At 28.5% G+C, this 22,582-nt stretch overlaps 1 protein-coding gene across 6 annotated transcripts in view; it reads right to left on the bottom strand.

Annotated features, from left to right (window-relative positions):
• Positions 1-22,582, bottom strand: part of LOC107452167 (transcription factor CP2-like protein 1) — a 106,085-nt gene that overhangs the window by 42,893 nt on the left and 40,610 nt on the right. For all 6 annotated transcript variants that reach the window (XR_011638152.1, XR_011638153.1, XM_021147816.3 and 3 more), the window contains exons 7-11: positions 22,295-22,362; positions 14,268-14,373; positions 10,827-10,933; positions 10,597-10,731; positions 5,022-5,126 (exon numbers count right to left, since the gene is read on the bottom strand). Coding sequence is in view for 4 of the 6 variants with exons in the window: in XM_021147816.3 (XP_021003475.2) it covers positions 5,022-5,126; positions 10,597-10,731; positions 10,827-10,933; positions 14,268-14,373; positions 22,295-22,362 (521 nt within the window). In the remaining 2 variants the exon portion in view is untranslated. The remainder of the gene's footprint in view (positions 1-5,021; positions 5,127-10,596; positions 10,732-10,826; positions 10,934-14,267; positions 14,374-22,294; positions 22,363-22,582) is intronic.

Below are 22,582 nucleotides of genomic sequence, written 5' to 3'. Positions count from 1 at the left end.
TGGCAATTTTTCTAAATAATTTCCGTGATGTTTAGTGTGATGCCAGAATTGGCATACACATATTTATTTTCTATCTTTTAAAATATCTTTCATTACTTAAACAATTTTNAACCAAAATGTAAAAAAAGAAAGCAATCAAATGTTCAAATGCAAAAGAGAAGGGAACAGACAAAACTTAGTATGAGATAAGCTAGACAGACATTAAAAAAAAAAACACTATATTGTTTGAAGAAAGCAAAAAAAAAAAGAGCGAGAAACTTTAAAATCTGTATCAGAAAAAGATTTAACAGAAAAATCGTGATTAAATGCACTTAAATTTCTAGAAATTGATAGAACAAGCCGTTTGTGCAAAGGGAAAAAAGAAACAATAAGAAGAAAAGAGAAAAAACAAAAACATTATTTTAATGACAGTATGTTTAACTTGCATAAAATGTTCATAAAAGAGTACCCTCAACACTCAACTTTCACGTGGAGTCTGTATTTTTATTTCAATAGTCTTTACATTTTAATTTATTAATATTCAGTAAGAGTTACTTAAAAATTGTACACCTAGGATAAAAATGGATGTTTCCCTTCATAGCAGCATGATTAATCGGAAGTAGCTCCATCTCTAACAATGAAATATTTTATTATTTACTTATTAATGCTAAACTCATATCAGATGTACCCAATAATTAATGAATTAGTCTTCATTGATATTTTATATTTTGTAACATAAAATGTATCCTCCGTTGACTATTACATCTCCTTCGTGAAAAAGGCAGAATTTAAAATATTTTAAATCTTGTAAAAAATAAAATAGAAAACTTGACCATTATTATAAGGACATATAACAAAAATAAATAAAGGCATTTATGTAATTTTTATCACTTTTTTAATTACTTTAATTCAAGAAAATTTTTTAGTCTATTTATACCTTTTCAGTAAGAATGACCCATACATATATATATACATATATATATATACACAGTAATATTAATATACTTTTGATTTCTCAAAGTTGAAGGAATGCTAAAAAAATTTCGTAATAGCGAGTTTTCAAGATAACAAGTTCAGAACTAAATACGTTCTAAAAAGAAGAAAATACATTCTAAAATATTACTCAAAAAAGTAGAGTAATGAAACATAAGAATAATTACTATTAAATAAGTATGTAATGATAGTTGACTATAAATCGAAATGCAACAATGATAATTTTATTTTTAAAAGACAAAAATAATTACCGTATATTCCGACGTATAACGCGCCCCAGCGTATAACACGCACCCGCAATTTCTAAGACTTTTTTTTAAATTTTAAGATATACTCTTCGTAAGAAAACCAGAAACCTTTTAGTGTGGGACATGTTTAGGTCCCACCTTACAGATAACACAAAAAAATTGTTGAAAGAATGTAACACCGATATGGCAGTTATTCCGGGCTGATTGACACCATTAGTTCAGCCATTGGACGTCTGCTTAAACAAACCATTTAACGCCAATTTAAAAAAACAGTGGAACACTTGGATGTTCGAGGGCGAGAAAACCTTTACAAAAGGAGGACATATGTGTCATGCAAGTTTGGAAACAATGTGCGAATAGATATTAAAAGCGTGGGATGAAATTAAGCCTGAGATGGTTAGAAAATCATTTAAAAATTGCAGCATTTCAAATAATCTGGACGGATTAGAAGATGACTGTTTATTTATGGATGAGGGTAACGCAGATGATGAAGACGAAACAGATTGTGATGACGTGCCTAAAGAAATAACGGAAGACTATAGCCCCTGACAGAAGACGAATATAATGAACTATTTATGTAATAACGAAAATCAATTAAGTATACAGGTAAAGGTATGTTATTTCTTTAAAATAAAAGTATTTTTCTATATTTAAATTTTTTAATCTATAATTTTTTATATTCGGCGTATACTGCTCACCCGTAAATTTCAATGTTATTTTTTGTATTAAAAGTGCGCGTTATACGCCGGAATATACGGTATGCATTAAATAGAAAAGAGTTGTTTTACAATAAACTTTGGATTTTCTTCAAAAAAAAATCTATTTCTCTTTTCTTCTTTTTTTGTGAAAAAAATTTGACTTAGCAAGGTTTTCAAGGCATGAAAGTATTTCGAGATATCGAGCATGTACTGTATATACATATATAAATGCATACATACATATACATATATATATGTGGGTGTATGTATACCGATTGAATTTAAGTCCATTAAAAAAAATTATCGTTAAATATTTGCAGACATATGTGGGGAACACAAAAAATCATGTGCACAACTTGTATTATAATTATTTGTGAGTTATAAATTGTAAGAAAAATAAAGAATGAATATTGATATACATAATGAAGTAATTTTTATTTAATTACATGATGCATAATTAATAAACAATATTTTTCTATTATTAATAAACAGAACTCATTTTAATAACTATTAATAAATTGTAGTAATGAATTGCTAAGATTTTGTGTTTAATTCACATGAGTTTATTAAAATTGTGTTTTTTAGAACCTCTCAAATTTTTAGCCTTTACACGCTGAGTATGATTAGAGAAGAAAAGGTTTCTAATGGCAAGACTTTGCAAAACTTAAATAAATGGGAAATGAGCTTCCGAATTTAAAACTGTCTTAATTCAAAATATGAACACTCCATAAATAAAAAAGTAATTCCTTAACCATAAGAAGAAAAAGAATAATGAGGGAAGGATTAAGGAACTAAAATAATGTATACATATGTGTCTCATATAATTATTAAAAGTATTGGAACCTATGTGATCCTTGAATTCAAGAAATAAATAAAGACAACATTTCATTACATTTTTGTATTTTAAGATTAAAAAATGAAAATTATCATTTATTTATTTTATTTATGTAGTTTTTGAAGACCCATTAGGTGCCCTCGTCACTTTATTAACTTGAACTTTTGTGAAACTTGTTTAAAACATTTGTTAGGCAATGTAATTTTTGATTCCTAGAAGCAAGTTGTTTTTAAAATGTTTTCATTATTTTCTGTAATAAAATATAAACATCTAGAGAATGCATAAAGTTACTCCATTTTGCAAAAAAAAAATTTGAAGTTTCTAGCATTTTAATTTAAATAATTTATGTTTACATAATATTTCATAAAATTTCAAAAAATTTCTAATTTTCATGAAATTTTTATTTCAAAGTATTTGTATTATTCAAATTTTGCTTGCCTGTTAATAAGCCGTAATGTATTTTTCTTATAGAACAGAAGTTTTCCACAACACTTTTTTAGGCACCTGAATAGTGAAAAAATATTTTGAAAAAAACCACCAAAATAATAATAATGGAGGTTTTTAAAAAATGAGAGAAAAAAGTTATTGTTGTGACACTAGAGAAAAATTTTGTATCATATCAAATCTTATTAAGTTTAATAGGTGATAAAAGTAAAGCTCTGATGCCACAGCTGTTAAGGCATTGAGCTGTTGATGTGTAGGCCTAGGATTTAATCATTGGTGGAAGTGTGTGGTCCACCCAACTTCAGATCTATGAGTATTTGCTTGTCTGTGAGTAAAGGTAGCGTGTAATGACAACACTATAGCCATCATAATGCTGTTGGTCTTAAAATTATGGAATCTTAACCTCCATGGCTGGTTGAGAGTAATAGTCCAACATACTAGCTGTTGCAAGCATGCTTTAATCTTAGGCGATAAAACCTATGTTTATACAAAATTTTAATAACTTTAGATCCAATTATTTTACAATACTTCAAAAACACAACGATCCATATTTGACAGAACATCATTTGGACATTAATATTTTCAAATGAGTCATTAGATATAAGGAATACTTAAGAAATTAGTTCCACAAAATAACATTGTAAAATGTACCCCATTAGATGATAAGTGTTACAAATTATTTTGATTGATGAATTTAGCTCCACACATATAACAAAAAACATTAAAAAATTAAATTTAACATTAAACTATGTCTTTTCCTCGATTTTAGGCTACTACTATTCCTATACCAAAAACTGATTTTGTTTTATTTCAGAACTTGAAAAACTCCAAATGTTTTTCCCAGTTTCGAAAGTTATGTATAGCATAAACTCTTTTTTATTTCTCAGACATGAACTGCCTTGTTTTCTAGACTAAAGTTTCAAACCATACCTTGGGATTATGACTGAAAACTTAAAATCATTGGGAGAAAAAATGTTTATTTAGGAAAAAAGTTAGAGCAGCTAAATATTTTTTGCCAAATTATTCAGAATGACGGCAGGAATTACAAAAAACATGCCACAATTTTATTTCTAATGAAATGTTGTAAAGACCCTTTCCTCTTGGTGTATCAAAAAAACAATTAGTAAATCAGCCATTAAATTTCTAAATTGTAGTTTGAGATAGTAAAAAATAAAAAAATTGAGATCTATAGACTTTAGTGAGAAACAGATAATCTTCATAGTAATTGGGCAATGAGCCTCTTCAATCACTTGGCAAGTTGTGAGAAATCCAATCTATGATTTATCTCAACTTGATCATCAAAAGCATCAAGCTAGCTTCCTTTTAAGAGGAAAATGTTACCAAGGAACATTTTGGTTAATTTTCCAAAATAATGATTTAATCAATATTAAATATGAATATTTTTCTGTTAAGCTAATTAAATTTGATTTTTTTTTTGTATGAAAAAAAACCTTTTGATATCATTTTCTAATTTGTTTAATAAATTTTTCTTTAAAGTTAAACCTTGTGGCTTTAAACAAAATCAAATCTAGGCATTAAAAGACAACTTTTGAGTTAATTGTGCTAGTGGTAAGATAGGCAATATAAGAATCTTAGCTATACTATCTTACTAACTTTTACTTAATTTAGACAATTCTTTCTTGGTATTACATTTCTTATACTTAGCAATGAAATAAAATGTTCAGTAAAAACTAAACTTTTAAGTCACCACATAGAAATATGAACTTGGTTTGTTTTGTACAGAGACGAAATATTTTTCTGATGTTTAAAAAAATGCTATTCTTTTATTTAATAAAATTTAGATGAAAATGAATAATTACTTACATCTCGAAATACTGTGTACTCAAACTGTGGATGATACTTTTCTTTGTCAGACCGTTTAGTTATTTTTTCTTTGTCAGTTTTGTGCTTTCTATCAGCTCCTTTGGGCTTCATGTTAAAAAAAAAAGAGAGAAGACATTATTATTTTGATAGTGAGCCTCAGTCTAACAATCCAAGAGACAGTGTACAAAATTACAACAATTTAATATTTTATAGTCACAATTAGGACTGGGCGATAAAAGAAATTTTATATTGTGATGCATCGTCCGTTTTGCATCGCGATATAGTATTTTTGAAATTCATTTACTTGTAAGGCGCAGAAAGTCGGATTTCTATCCAAACTTCATACTCAGATTGATTTAAATCAATTTATGAATTTGATGTATATGTTTTGCTTAAGAAAGATATTAATGTTATATTTTCTAAAAATGATCGCGCAAATAATGAAAGACTTCTTAGTTTAAAAATAAATAATAAATAAAATTGAAATTTATCAATATATTTACCTAACAATATAGAAAGAAAATTTAAAAAATAAGTTTGTTAAAAATTATTTGTATGCTTAAAACAAAGTGCTAAATAAATTTAAAAAAAAACACTTTTAAAACAACACTATTTTTTATCATTATTATTTCACATAAATAATAAAGTTAAATTGAATAATTACCGAATTCTGAACGAAAAAACAAAGTAAGGTTTAATTTCTTAAAATTAAAAACAAAGGAATTATGATATTCGATAATATATTTAACTGAAAATATTGAAAGAAAATTAAAAGACACGATTATACTCATTAATAAAACAAAGAGCTAAATGATTTAAAAAAATACAAAAAAGAAGTCTCAATCGCAAATATTACTAGTTTTTTTGAATAAACAAAGTTGATTGACTTATGTCCAAGTCCAAAAGAGGAAAAATAAGTTTTGTTATAATTTTATAATTTTATTTATAAAAATGAAAACTAAAGATTTATAAATTTAAAATCAGTAATAAAAACCCACTAAATTAATAGAAGTTTTATCCAAAAAGTTTTTAATAAATTAAAATAAAGTAATAAATAGCCTAACAAATTTAATAACATTTTAATTTAATTCTTTATGGGCACCTTAAATTAGATTTCCGAGTGTAATAAATTCAATAATGTAAAATAATACTTAAACATATAATATCAAAATTAATTTTCACATTTAAAAATAAAAAGAAAGTTTAGTTTCAATAAAAATTTTTACCTAATTACTTAAGAAACATTTCTTTATATATTCTTTTCAATAATAGATTACGTTCAGAACAAGGTAACGATCGCGATCACAAAGTCAGTCCCACTGAAAATAATCTACAAGAAACGATATCAAGTCGCGACAAAGAAGAAAAAAAATTTAAGAGGTGCGGAAACGAACATGCGAGATCACGATATATGTTCTCAAAACTGATTCTGATTCTACCGCTCATCAATCAAGGCCGTTTCACTATAACGATACGTACATCGTCTTCCCCAGCGCGAGTTGGCATCGGAACGTAAGAGATCCTTTCTTGTCTTGTATCGCTATAGCGTTATATCGGTGTATCGTATATCGTTCGTCTTCTTTACTCGACGGCTTACATCAGATTTCTCATGCATCGCCTGGAACGAAAGTCGCTGTATCGGCCTGCCGATAAAGGCGGAAAATCGATATGTCGCGATATATTGATTTATAGCCCAGTGCTAGTCTCAACCTGTAGGTTAAAAACCGAACAATTGAAAATTAATAATGCAAAAATTAAAAATCATATTAAGTGATAGAACTAGCGCAAATGGAAGATAAGTGATATTAAATTTATTAAAGAATTGTTCGACCATGACTCCTAAGGTGCATTTAAAGTATTATTTTTTGTTTGCACTCGGATTGCTTCTTATTCTAATGATTTTTCAATAATTACCTTTTAAGTCGAAATTCAGCACAAATAAAATAAGTTAAAATATCTTATTTTGTTTTACACACACATAAAATACCAAGCAGGTTAAAAAAAAAAATTCTTTGCCGGATAATAACAACAAGAATTCATTAGTCAAGAATTTCAAAATTGTTTAAAACTTTATAATATAAGTTTTCTTTCCACAAGTTTTTATTTATATTTTAAAAATTAAGTGTGGAAAAGCTATCATACTATGGGACTGAAGTGATTATGCTAAAAAATACATAACTAAATGGCGATTATTTATTAGTTACAAATATTTATCATAGCTTTGGTTTTAGAGGTTGTCATTTCAATTGATCTATAAGAAAATTTATAACAAGAATAATAATTACAGAATGAAAAAAAAACTTTAATAAGCTAATTTGATTTTCAGATCTATTAGAAAATTAATAACAAGAATATTCATTACACAAAGAAAAAAAAAATTCAATAAGCTAATTAGATTTTCAGACACCAAATATTAGTATACAACTTTAATTTGTACCTCCTAAATTATATATTTAACTCTAAAGTAAACAATTGCTTCAAGATTTAATTTAGTCTTAAATCCTAAACAATTTAATTATACTTTTGAAAGAGTTATGTATTTTCATTAGAAATAAAATCACCAAATTAAAAGGGTAGATAAGAACAAATTGTTTCGCCAAACAACTTTCACTTATTAGCTTCCTGCTTTGTTTGAAACTTAACTGATTTTAATTTTTTACCTCATTTTAATTAAAACAGTTTTAAAGAAAAAAAATATTTTTACACCTCTTGATAAAAAAGTTATGTGGCAAAATTTAATTGTAATGCCAACTTATTATTCTATTTCTGCTCAGGTCTATTTAAATCTGTTTATTTGAAAATAGTATGCAATTTTTAATTAAAATATGATATTAACCTAATAGAACTTAAAGTTTAACTTACATCTAATTTCAAAATCATGAAACAGATGTTTGAATTAAACCTAAAGATACTACCATTTTATTCTTTATTACCATTTTATTATGAAACTATTACAAATAACAATTTATAATAAAAATAGATTATTAGGATAGTAATTTTTGATAATTTTCTGACATAAATTTATTGTGCTGCAATGCAAAAGAAAAAAAATTGGTTCCTGATACTATTCCTGTTGATTCTGGAAGTGGTCCGGTGGTACAATTAGTTAAGACATCACTTACACTGCTGGTCGGCGAGCTGGAGAAAGTGAATTTGATCCTCAAGGTGAACAAAACAACTAGCATGTATACATAGCAAGGTGCATGCTGAATTTTTTTATTGCAGAAAGTTCTCTTGTTGGTTGAGGTGTGGAAGTTTGGAGAGAGGGCTACCAGATCAGGCGCCGAGCTGGAGAAAGTGAATTTGATCGTCAAGGCGAGCAAAACAACTAGCATGTACACATAGCAAGGTGCATGCTGAATTTTTTTATTGCAGAAAGTTCTCTTGTTGGTTGTGGTGTGGAAGTTTGGAGAGAGGGGTACCAGATCAGGCGCCGTCCATGTTGTATGACCAAGGTCAAAATGACAAAGCATATCTACCATCATTGCCTTTAAAAGATAGAACCTTAAAAATGGGGCTAGGTGCTTGGATATGGTTGGGTGATGATAATAATGCTGATTCTACAGGGCCTCTAAATCTGAATATGATATGAACGAATGTGAGAAAAGTATCACAACTCAAAAAAGGTTAGTAAATTAAGAGCAACAGCTTGATTCTGGGATCTTCAAATTTTTTTTAATCATCACATACTTATAACTTCCTTCATATTTGAATAACTACAACTCTGAAATACATAGGCTATACATATCTTCTGTAAGTTGAAAATTATTTTTAACATTTATTTGTGTGAAAAATAAAAAAAAATAATCATATTATACAATTAAATCACACCCTTACTTGAAAAAGGAAACAAAAATAAAACAACCAGTCATTTTTTTGAAAAACTTGCTAGCAGCCTCTTTTACCATTGAAGAGTCTAAAATAGCTTGTTGGAAGGAGGAAAGATTAATTTTTTTTTAATTTCTCCAGTCTATCAAATTGTTTTACTTTTTATTTATTGTTTTTAAAATTGCTAAGATATTAAAACAATCATTGCTTAGCAGCAGACAACATAATTACATAAGTCTTGGTAGTTAAGGGGGAAAAAAACTTATTTTAAGCAAATTATTAGGAAAATTCCCAAAACCCATAATTTTTATTACTCAACAATAAGACCAAAATCATAATAATTACAGATGAATTGTAATTGTCTGTCCTTTTGGTCTGCAGATTCAAAAGGTTGTTTTACACGAGGATCAGCAGGAATGGTGTCAAGATTTTTTTTTCATGCAACACACATAGAAGAGAGCATTATAACTGTTGCAAATAGTAAAGTTTTATTTTACCAAAATTTAACAATTTCTAAATTAATTTAAATTTCATAAATATTAAGAGTAAAAGTAGAACCCTGATTATCCAACATCCTCAGAATCTGGGTTAGGTTGGAAAATCAAAATTGTCAGATAATTGGGAAACCTTTCCAAGTCAATCATTTAAACACGTAAACATTACACTATAAATAAAATTACTAAAAATTAGTAACTATCATAAAGTTTAAAAAATACTTTCGATATTATGGTATTACAAATAATTATAATTTTGCTGTCATATTCGTTTTTTCTAATGATACAATATCCCAAAAAAATCAGTATACACTTATTTTATTATATTGTTTTATTTTTAATTGCTGTTTTCCATCAGCCAAATTTCAGATTCATCGTAACATCAGCTTCCTGTTTTTTAAATCAAACAACCCATTAAGTAACAAAGTTTACTGCATCTGTGTTGGTTATGTTATTAGTTTCCCTCCTTTTTTTAAAAAATATTTGGCATATTTTTTTCTAGTTTTGATTAAAAAAGTTTATTTCCAATAAAATTGAAAAATAGCTTCTTAATAAGAGTTTGACATAACCTTTTAAAAAATTCAATTCCCCTTCACTTTATGGGTAGTAATAATGATGAAACACATGTCAGTAGGGGTGGGGGTTGTTAACTGAATAGTAGATTAATCAGCTTTTTACTAAAGAACGATTGGAAATATCTCAAAATTTTTGCACGCTAAAATGAACTTTCTAAATTGCATATTGATAAAAATATATTAATGTAACTATAATTAATCTGATGAAAAAAAATTTATTTATCATACTTACATCAATACTTTTATTTTAAGTATAGATCAGAAGTGTAAAGTTTTATTAACAAAGAAATAATACAATCAATAAAAGTATATTTAGTATCAGCAAGTGTGCTTAATGCTTCAAAATATTAAATAAAATTGTGCCTTTTAAAAATCTACTTCAAAACTTTATTATAAAGTGTTGATCAAACTAGTTTGTTTTGCACTGAGATTAGGATAAAATATTTTCAATTAAATTTTTTCTTTTTTTTCCATTGGTTATTTTTTCACATCATATCTAATATCTTAGAAATTAACATTAAAATTGGGTAGGTGCTTAATCAGTATTTAAGGGCATTTATGATTGATTATTTACATGTCAGGAGCATGTAGTTTTTACCCAAACGTGCAATCAAGATTTCAAACCCTAGGTTCTACTACATTATGAAAAAATATTAAAGTAATAAAGAAAATTTTTACCTTGAAGACTTTGATTTGACAAGAAGCAGAATGCAATTTTTCACCTTCAGAATAAGTTTCAATTAAAATTCGAAGTGGTACACCTTTCTCTCCTCCATGTTTTCTTGCTGTGAACTCACTACTAATGCAGTTCAACTTAATGCAATAAAAGAATGTAATTAAACTAATAATTCTAAACAAAATTTTACATAATAATAATAATTAATAAATTTAAACAATATTTTAATTACCTTTATAAAGACACCCACATCGTAATTTGAGTCCCAGACAAACTCACACTCATTTATATTATTTAGATTATTTGTTGCTTCCAAAATCCCATAAGAAAGAGGTATATCTATAGAATAAATTGCACATTTAACATAAATACTAAGTGTCTACTATTTCTTTAAGAACAGTGATAAAAAACACAGGTTAATGTTGAACTAATGATTGGATTTTCATGCACTACTAGGACTCAAACTTAATGGTTCATGGGGGTGACCTCAAATATGCTAACTAATTTGGGCAGACAATATTTTATTAATGTTTATTCAGAGATAATTTGTTTTTGTGTATGATTCTGTAACTTAAAATATTGTCTGCACACTAATTTAAGTTACAGAATTAAGTCACACAATAATTAAAATATTAGCATCTCTGAGGTCACTTTCTTGAACCATTAAGTTTGAGTCATAGTACACGAAAATCCGATCATTAGATCAAAAGTTATTCAGAGTGTTTAGTTTCTTTATGCACTGTGCGAATAACTAATAATGCACAAAAAGACATAGTAAGCTCATAAGTTTGCACAAATTAATTAGCATCTTTGAGGTCACTTTTATGAACCATGAAGTTTGAGTTATAGTATGTGAAAATCCGATTAGAACAAAAGTTATTCAGGGTGTTTAGTTTTTTTTGTGCACTGTGCAAATAACTAATAATGCACAAAAGACTTACTAAAGTCATAACAATTACAGAAGCTTGCATTAAGAAGAATGATTAGAAACCAATAGCTGATTTGAACAGATTTTTGGATGCTGATTTCAGGAAAAATATAAGAAACATTCTATCACGTACCATTTTTTCAGAAATCGAAAATTTTGATTTTCGTAGTCACCAATCCTTTACATTGTAATCTAAAGAAAGGGATAAATATTTAATGCCATAAGTCGTCACTACTGGCTAAAATGTGAGGTATTTAGTCTGGTCTGTGATGAAAATAAGTAAAAACAAGTTTTAAAGTAATAAAAAGCGAAGTTTTTGTTTTAATGGATTTAAGTACAAAATGGCTCTTATTCAAGGGCAGAAACTAAAATATTCCTATCTAGACAAATGAGGAATTATTTCTAACGTATTTGATTAATCTGAATTCAATAAAATCAGTCCCAAGAAAATAGAACTAAAAGTTTAAAAGTTATTAATGGTTCACGAATAAAAAGTACAATTATTTAACTCAAGAAAAAAAAGTTCCCTTTGCACTGAGAGACTGATGCATTTTTACAGGTCTATGATTGCCATCTAATTTTTAAGTGCTTTTTTATGCTAGTCCAATAAAATCAAACCAAATTGATAAAACTAACAGTTTTTTAAAAAATGCTGAGATTTAGGTTTAAAAAATATATTTTTTTGAATTTATATCAGTCAAGGGCTAAAACCCTTATAGCTTTTAAACTATTAGTTCCATTGAATGACATAATTTTTGTAAATTGGACTTATTATGAAAATATGTAAGAAACAATGCTTGTCTATATAGTAATGTCAGATGCCTAAATAGGTATAAATTCAAAAAAATTAATTAATTTTAGTACATAAAACCTTCGTAACTTCCAAACTATTAGTCCTATTAATTTTACACTTAATACATAAAAAACAGGGTTAATTAATATTATGGCATATTATGTACAGATCCTCAACAATAGTTAGCAGACAAAGCAAAAATTCATAATTTCGTAGAACAATAGCAACAGACTTTCACAAAGTCCATAGAATACAAATTCATATAACAGCAGAGCATCTCAGTTGAAACAAAGTTTATTGAATACATACATTGCTCGTTAAACAATTATTGACAACTTAATTTGTCATGTGGTAGCACAGTTGTCAAAGAATGCCTATAATACAAATAAGACTACAAATGTTTCTCAATCTTTTCTTTCAGAATGCTATCAGACAGTGAATATGGGTGCTTCTCAGACTGGGTATTTTGAGTTCAAATATGTAGGAGCGGTTGATATATGTCGAGTAGAATGTCAGTTGATCATCTAAGCTTATTCAGATCTCTGCCAGCAGGGTTCAAGCACAAGTGACTAATCCTCAACTACTGGTTTGCTTGCGGAAGGAAGAAAAGGGTGAGAGTGGAACACCAGGCAATATAGACAAAAATATATGTTAATTTCTTATTTTATATTTAAGGTAACAGCTCTGCCTCCTGACAAACCACTGCATGAGCACCAGAAGAGGTATGAAAAGAACCCAATGAAAACAAACATTAAATTTTGACAAGTAGCATCAGTCAAGCAACGCTTTTTAAGCTTGTAGATAGACGGACGTTACAGACTGAGAAAATGGATGCCATATTTTAATTCAATTCACTGAACAATATGAAAATCAGTCATTACATTGCAAACTCTATTTAATAACTCAAATTTTGCTGGACTGGGATTTTTGATATCAATTATATGTTTGTAAATGTTTTGTTTACATTTTGTTAAACATCAGTATGAATCAATCATTTGGTTAAAAATTTAGTCTTTTTTCTATTTTCAAGTCAGAATGTATTTTTTAAATGATAAAATGAGTTATTTTAATGAATCATAGAAGATGCCTCAAAAAATTTGGAGAATGAATGGCTATCTTAAAAGTAATGCAAGTTTAAAATGCAAGGCAAAAATCTAAAGAAACAAGCAGATTAGTATACTAGGAGCAGTCAAATAGCATGCGAGTGAAAAATCACAGCAAATTAAAATGAAGCAACAGAAAAATGCGAGGCTTAGTTACTAACTGGTTCAATAGCCCAAAAGCAGGACAGATACCAGAAGAAGAAAATACATTTACAATTATTCAAATATTTTGGGGAAGGAAAGGAAATTACATGAACCATGTTTGGTTTGACGCTCAACTAATGTGGCGACTGGCAATATGAATCAATTCTAATTAAAAATTAGCAATGACAAACTATTCAAAAAGATTAAAATAGGTGCAAGTTTTGTTCCATGCTTTGATTAATCCAAAAAAGGCTTAAACAGAAGCATTCATTCCAACAGCATTATTGTTATGAANCATGTTTATTTGAAATTAGATGCATAGAAACTTCAATTAATTGTCATCATGCAAGTCAAAATGTCATTCCGTCACATATGGAATTGCCCATGACTGATACTTTGAGGGTGAATAAAGGTATTTTGTTTCCAAGTATACTTTTGTTTTATGCTGAAATCTTTAGCAATATATTTCAAATAAAACACAAATCAAAAACATATCAAGCAAGTTTACTTTTTAATTTTTTTTAACAAACTACATATTTATATAATTTGATATTGGAAAAAAACATGTAATCATAGTGAATCAAGGATTATGATTGTAAAATAATGATCTTTTCCTAACTTATAGAAAATAGTATTATTGTTTCTAATTAAAATTATATATATACATCAAATCAAAAGTTCATAGATAAAAAGAAATAAGCATGCCTATTTCAAGAATTCTTTCACTATATCTTTGACTCTGCCATTCTTTAATTTGTTCCCTTTCCATATACTGTAAGCGCCTTTCTTGAAATCCAACTCGAATGATGCTCTAAAAGCAAAAATTAGATGATTATTACATGAGTATTCAATGCTACCAATTTTTTTTAAATCATTTAAAATATTAAAAAAAATAAAGTATAACTCCAGATTGCCAACACCACTATTTATTACAAAATCATCCTTTTGTTTGCTTCATAAACAAAATTTAATAGAATTTATTAAAGGGCATAGCGAAAAAGTTCTATGTTTTAAGTTTGTGTAACTTCAACCTAACTTTTTCGAAATCTAATAGAAGGTTGTGACATAGTCAGGGATGAGAGTAGTCAGAAAGCAAAAAAGAGGAAATCCAAGAATATATATATATATACAGAAATTTAACAAAAAAAGTGTGATTTTTAAACTTGTAAGCCATGTGATTATAAATCCTGATGATTGATTTTAAAATTGTATGAATATATGAATATGAATCACATGCATGATTTTAAATTGAGAGAATATGAATCCTGATATGAGTCTTTTAAATTACGCGAATATGAAACTCTATATCGAATTTTAAAAAATGCGAAAATAAAAATCATGATGCGTAATTTTTAGATCACGTAAATACGAATCGCAATGCATAATTTTTAGATTGCACGAATACAAATCACATTGTCTAACTTTTAAAGCACGTATAATCAATGTTTGATATTACAACCGTAAAAACAAACCACGACATTGGATTTTAAGCTCCCGTGAATACGAATCGTTACATAGGGTTTTGAAAGCGCGTAAATACAAATCGCAATATTGGGTATTTAAATCTCGTAAATAAGAATTCCAATGTACGATATTTAAATCATCTGAATAAGAATCGCAACGCTCAACTTTTAAATCAGGTAAATACGAAAATCGATGTTTGATAATAAAAATCGCGATTTTAAAAATGCATAAATACAAAACGCGATATTGGATTTCTAAATCTCGTAAATAAGAATCATAATGCACGATGTTTAAATAGCGTAAATAAGAATCGCAATGCGCAACTTTTAAATCAGGTGAATACCAAAATCGATGATTGATATTAAAATCGCGTGAATAAGAATCGAGATATTTGCAGAATCGGAACTTGGAATTTCTAAAAGGCTTGTTTGAATTGTTTTTGATTAGACATAACAAATAAAAATTTACAAGATTAATTGAATAAGCAAATAAATATTTTCACTGCAAATCTACCTCTATTTTTTTAAATTTTTTTTTCGTTTGCTTTCACGCCAGACAACAGGGTCACGACGTCTGAATTGCGAAAATACGAGCTATCCGGCGGACGAATAAAAACAAGGAAAATTTTATTTTCTGCGCGTAAAGGCGGAGAAAATAAGTAAAAATACGGAAAGGTTGGCATCTAGGACGTAGTTTGAATTTTCTGCTTATCTTTGAAAATCGTAAATAAATATAATTATTTTATTTCAAGGACTGAATTTTCAAAAAAAAAAAGAAAGAAAGAAACTTTTAGAAAATCGGAGTTTTTGATAAAAAAGGCTGAAATTCGAGAGGCAAAAGCGAAAAAAATCTCTGTATTAAAGGTCCACCAGTATTATCCCAAGGATATGATTTTTAGAGAAACTTCAGGGGGAGGAATGAGGACTTCAATACTTCCTCTCCGCGGCAATTTAAATTCCTCATAAAATACTTTAACTTGTTCAAAAAAAAAATTTCCGCAGAAATTAGCGGGGAAAATGGAAAAATCTGAAAGAAAGCGGAAATCCGCGAATCCGCGGAAGAATCACATCCCTGCATAGTGCATCATATTCACCTCCATTCTTAACTCTATATTTGCTTAAAGTCTATACTAGTATCAACTAAAAAAAAAACTCAATCACATATTTGCTCAGTTCTTTTTTCACTAAGGTATTACATCAAATGTCTTGTGATAATGAGGCAATGTAAATGGCCTTCAATCGGTAAAAAAGTAACTGTTTTCTTTAAATCACTAACATTTTATAAGTCTTCCTGCAATCTCTTTCAAAAGGTAACAGACCCTAAGTGTGAAAGTTTTTAACAAAACTTAAGGCAAAATGCTTGAATAGCAACCCTTGGCAAAGCTTGATTAAAGTAAAAAGAGACATCTGTGTTAGACCAATGTTAAAGGGACACCAAATTCATATCATATTACATACTTATACAAATGAATTCCAGAATAAAATCTCTCTATATACAGTGGTGGCCAAAAGTGTGGACACTTTTTGAAAGTTTCATGTTGTTCAACTTTGTGTGCTTGTAGAATATATTAATTTTCACTTAAATACAAACGTTTATATATCAAATTGAAGGTAATTTAATGTAGAATTTAATAATAAATACAGTATTACAATATCTGTATTACAAAAAAAGTTATGCAATTAATAGTAAGATCTATCTTAGATTTGCATTTTTTTAAAGTGATACTTACACTATCAATACTTAGGAGGGTAACACTTATTTTTTAAGACAGCTTCACAGCGTCTTTTCATTGCGTGAACAAGTGTTTGGAGTTCATCTTTCGTAATCACATGGTACCAAGAATCAATTATAGCTTCATTTAGTTGTCGTTTATTGGATGGACGTTTTTTTTGTACAAGAATTTTCAAATATAGCCACAAATTTTCAATTGGATTGAGATCAGGGCTGTTTCCTGGCCATGGTAATATATCTATGCCTTTATTTTGAAACCATGCTTTGCATACTTTTGCTGTGTGGCATGGAGCTGAATCCTGTTGAAAAGTAAATGGTGCGTTGTTGGGGAAGAGGTCGCTGATGGAAGGCATCAATTTTGGTTTCAGGGCAGTTTCGATGTATTTTTTGGCATTCTGGATGCCATCAATCACTTGAATTCGGCCCACACCACCTGCAGAAATACATGCCCAAATCATGACATTTGTTGGATTTTTTGTAGTTGCTTCAATGCAATCAGGATGAAGAGCTTCACCTACTCTACGTCTCACGTATTTTCTACCATCACTACCAAAGAGCGATATTTTACTCTCATCACTCCAGATTACCTGCTTCCATTGATTTTCTGACCATTTAATGTGTTCTTTTGCCCACTTAACTCGTTTTTTGCGCTGCTTTTGATTTAAATATGGTTTTTTCCTTGGAATTCTAGCTTGTAGTCCAAATCCTGATAACCTTCATCTTATTGTTCTTGAACTTACTGCAATACCCTTTGCATTCATTTCACATCTAATGGCATCTGATGAAATTTTTCAATCTTGAAGGCATAGCCGTTTAATTTTTCTATTGGTAGTAGCACTTGTGCATTTTTTTCGGCCTGATTTGGAATCCTGAATGCCAAAAATACTTCGAAACTGTCCAGAAACCAAAATTGATACCTTCCATCAGGGATCTCTTCCCCAACAACGCACCATTTATTTTTCAACAGGATTCAGCTCCATGCCACACAGCAAAAGTATGCAAAGCATGGTTTCAAAATAAAGGCATAGATATATTACCATGGCCAGGAAACAGCCCTGATCTCAATCCAATTGAAAATTTGTGGCGACGTTTGAAAATTCTTGTACGAAAAAAACGTCCATCCAATAAACGACAACTAAGTGAAGCTATAATTGATTCTTGGTACCATGTGATTACGAAAGATGAACTCCAACCACTCGTTCACTCAATGAAAAGACGCTGTGAAGCTGTCTTAAAAAATAAGGGTTACCCTCCTAAGTATTGATTGTGTAAGTATCACTTTCAAAAAATGCAAATCTAACATAGATCTTACTATTAGTTGCATAACTTTTTTTGTAATACAGATATTGTAATACTGCATTTATTATTAAATTCTACATTAAATTACCTTCAATTTGATACATAAACATTTGTATTTAAGTTAAAATAAATATATTCTACAAGCACACAAAGTTGAAAAACACGAAACTTTCAAAAAGTGACCACACTTTTGGCCACCACTGTATACATATATATCTGTGTTACCACGAAGATTGAAGCCCGGCATTCTATATGTTTAAAACTAGCCGACAAATTATGCAACAATTCATATTTAACACATTTCCTAGGCATTCCATAAAATGCCAAATAAAAATAATAGAAAGTATGAAATGCATCTCGAATTTGTTTAAAATATCACACAATGGTTATGCAAGGCGTTGCAGAGCCATTGCAACAAGTAGGTTAGTTTTAATTTCTTATCATTTATACGAAAATTTTGCTTTCCTTAATAAGAAAGGCATAGATTTTGTTTTGTACAACTTTCATTTTTCTTTATGTATTTTGAATAATTTTTTTAATGGCTCTCTTATTTTTTTCAAAATAACATTTGTATTTTTCATTTTTTATATAATAGCTTTGTTGGAACCTTTTCTAATACTTTGCCTAAATGCATTTGTCATTTTATAGAATGCAAAGGTATTTATTATATACAATGTCTAAGAAAAGAATGTAATAATTATCATATTTCATACATTGCCTAAAAATGTCCGGAATTATAAACAAAGCCTACACATTCTATAGAATGCTGGTAACATATACACTAAACCAAACCATAATTAAAAATCAATAAATTCTATGATAAATCACATCTCAAGGTATTTTGATGTCATTTCTTATTTTATGCATAACGATATCCTGAAATTTTCCATGTAATGGATACTTAAATATACATTTATATTTAATGTAATATTTGTCATAAATAAGTGGCAAATAAAAATATTTTCTAATATTTTTCTGACCTTTATTGTAGAAACAGAGTATTAATTGCAAGTTTGGGTATTTTGTTTCCTTCAGAATCACTATTTAAAAATTTGCACAATTTTAATGAAGAATAAATTTATAAAAAAAAATATTAATCACATATAGTTAAAACATTGTATTTACAAAAGTCTGTACAAGTTAGTGCGCTAATTTGCTAGATATCAAAGAAGAAAGTTTTAAGAAAGAGAAAAAGAGATTTTTCAGACACCTTAAAGAGTGATAATGGTTTTTAATTTGTACATTACTGTTTTTAACAGCATAAAAAAATTTAAAAATCAGGTAGTAAGTTTGTCTGTTTCTCATTTCGTGCCAATTTTTTTACAAGGATCAGATAATTGATTTAAGGGAGAATACTGGCAAATGTTGCAAAAATTACTATCTTCTTCGAAGTCAACAAAAACAAATTCAATAACTCATATTTTACAAAACCTAAAATTTATAACTATCCCAAAGAGCACAAGCTTTTCAGTCTAACATCCTATTAAGAGGACACAAAAATTGAACTCATACCCAAATGCCCAGCTGTTGTAGAATCTAGATATAGCTCTGATAGCAACCTTAAAATCTAAGACCAAATCAGTATAGACTGAAAAATGACGAAGTAAAAAATTAATACTGTCAAAATTAAAACTATTATAAAATTTTTCATAAAGACTATTTTAAAAATGCCTAGGGATTTTCATTGAATTTTTAAATTTAAATTAAATGCAACTTTTATTTGCTCTGTTCAGATTGGCTTCTAAGTTGTAAAGAAAATCTATTTAGATCTAATCTGAAAGTTAATTTCTGTATTTAAGAGAAGTGTAATATTCTAATTTCTCTGTTAGTTATACTGAAACTCTAAGAAAAAAAATTTTGGCATATGATATAAAACTAATATCATATCTTTGATAATGATACTAGTTTTTTCAAAATTATATATATATTGTTAACTCAAATCTCATTTGTTCTAAATAAAATAATGTTTATAAGCAAACAAACAAAAAACTTAAAATATATTTATTGAATCTCACACTGCAAGATTTTAATAAGCTACAACAAAATATCCTCACCAAAACTGAATTTGAGACAGAAATTCACCCACCGAGTTAGCCAGTTATGTGCTCTTTCCCAAACAGTTGTTATCAAATGCAAAAGATATTCACATTTTTTGTGTTCAATTTAATATTTTAAAGCATTTTTAATTAGAAAACAATCATTTAAAATAAATTTGTATTCTTATTTTGACCAATAAAAAAGACTATCATTATGCAATATTAATTAATGCCTTCCTTTATATACTAATTATTTTTAAGTCAGTCCTTTTGTTCTTCACAAATATTTCATGTAATAACCTGGGCTCATGATATATATTCCACTGGTAGCCATTGGCAACCAATAAATTTTGAGTGACAACTACATTTTTAGCTGTTTAATTACGATCTGAAATAATTTATTTAATTTTAAGATTTGAATAAAGGTTCCAAGAGCCATGATGGCTCAGGGGATAGAGCGTTTGCCTTCCAGTGAACCGGGTTCGAATCCTAGTCGATAAGAATTCCGCATCCGGTTTGCATTGACCACAGTGCTGATGTGAAAGATCCTCAGTGGTAGACGGATCATGGGTTAGAGTTCCCTTGCCATCAGGCTAACCATGGGAGGTTCTTGTGGTCTTCCACTCCATGTAACGCAAATGCGGGTTAGGTCCATCAAAAAGTTCTCCACGAAGGCAAATTTCTCCCAATACTCGATCCAGGAGTTCCCTTGTCTTCTGGATTGGGTTCAAAATTACAAGGCTACGGAGTTGAACATAAGTAGTCGTAAACCCATAAAATTGGGTTGGCTGTTCAACGACGGTTATAAAATAAAATAAAAAGAACATTCCGAGAAATGAGCTTAAACAATTTTTTTGTAATTATCACCCACATGTTCCATAATCATTAGAGAAAAAATATTATGTTTTCCTTACCTTTGCGCTGCTGCATTCCTCAAATTTCTGATTCTGTGTTTTCTAATAATATAGTGTTAAAAAAAAACAGAAATTTAAAAAATCATACCGAAATCCAAAGTAATAACTACGGAGTTAAGATTTAAAAAAAACCACAGGCATTACGATGTAGAAACGAACTATTGCCATCAAAAATAGTGAGGTAATAACTCAGATAGGCGATTCAATATCCATGAGCTGTAATGGTTTAAGATTTTAAAAAATTGAGATTTTAAAAATGTGTAAATTCATGGCTTTTATCGCTGAAAGAGCGATGGAAAGACCATGCAAATTCATGACGAAATCGGCAGAAATTGAATGAGGGAACAAAAAGTTATTATTTATAAACGTTAGTTGAAATTCACCTGCCGAAATAACACTGAATTAAATATATAGAGATCTCAAAACACCATATAGAAATTTGTAATAATTAAAGCTAAAAAACCAACATGAATTTATGATAAAATTGGCGTAAAAACGATAAGTGATTATTCACATGGGTGATTCTAGATTTCTGAGTCATAACGGTTACATATTAAAAATATCTGAATTTTAAAAACTCTGCAGAAATGCATGAACGTAAAGGTCATCGAGAAATCACGTTATTTCAAAATGGAATTGCAAAAAATCGAACGTCAAAAGTTATTTTTCAAATATGGAATTCAAAATTCAACTGTGGTTAAAAAACATTAAATTCATTTCCAGAAAATTTTATTTCGGGAAAATATTATTTAAAAAAAATCATTTGTTTTTATCTGCAGCAAGCGTGTGATTCTTATGCAAAGATCGTGGTTTAAGAATTTTGCTTCAAAATTTTTTGAGTTCTGTGGATTAGAAGTTTTGCCAAAGTTGAGACCCAATTAATAAATTTGTTAAAGAAACCTGCTATAGCACAGAAATACAAACTCTTATATATATTTAATACTCACATATATATTTAATTGTAAAATACTTTAAAACTACACATAGAGGTTTATTATTCATTCTACACAATTTTACTATTTTTATATTTCTTTTAAAAATTTTAAAATATTTTATTATGTTGTAAAAAGTATTCCATACATATGCATTTGATTTTTATTCATGAATGTCTTCAATAAAGTTTCAAATTTGAAAAAAAAAAGAAAAGAAAAAGAAAGAAACCGTGGAGGGGCAAATATTCTTACGGGCTACCGGAAAATTTTGTGTGCTACCAGCATTTTTCAAACTCTTGGAGCCCTCATAATAAGAATACTATTTTTCTATTTTGAGGTTATAATTAGCTTTTTACCTTAAAAATGACACTCTTATCAAGGGACTGGGAACCCGTTTTTCTTATCTTCACTTCATATGGCTGACCTGGAATAAATAAATTTACATGTACAGTCCGCAAAAAAAAACCCGAATCACCCTGAATTGCTTGTGTTCTAATGATCGGATTTTCACGAACTAAGTGTCAATCTTAATGGTTCCTGGGGGTGACCTCAAATATGTTAATTAATTAGTGCTAACTATTAATTAAGTTACGAAATCAGACACAAAAACGTACTTTCTCTGAATAAACATGTATTTTTTTTTA

This window comes from Parasteatoda tepidariorum, chromosome X1, assembly GCF_043381705.1.
Source record: "Parasteatoda tepidariorum isolate YZ-2023 chromosome X1, CAS_Ptep_4.0, whole genome shotgun sequence".
NCBI lineage: Eukaryota > Metazoa > Arthropoda > Arachnida > Araneae > Theridiidae > Parasteatoda > Parasteatoda tepidariorum.
This window is presented reverse-complemented; position numbering and strand designations above follow the sequence as displayed.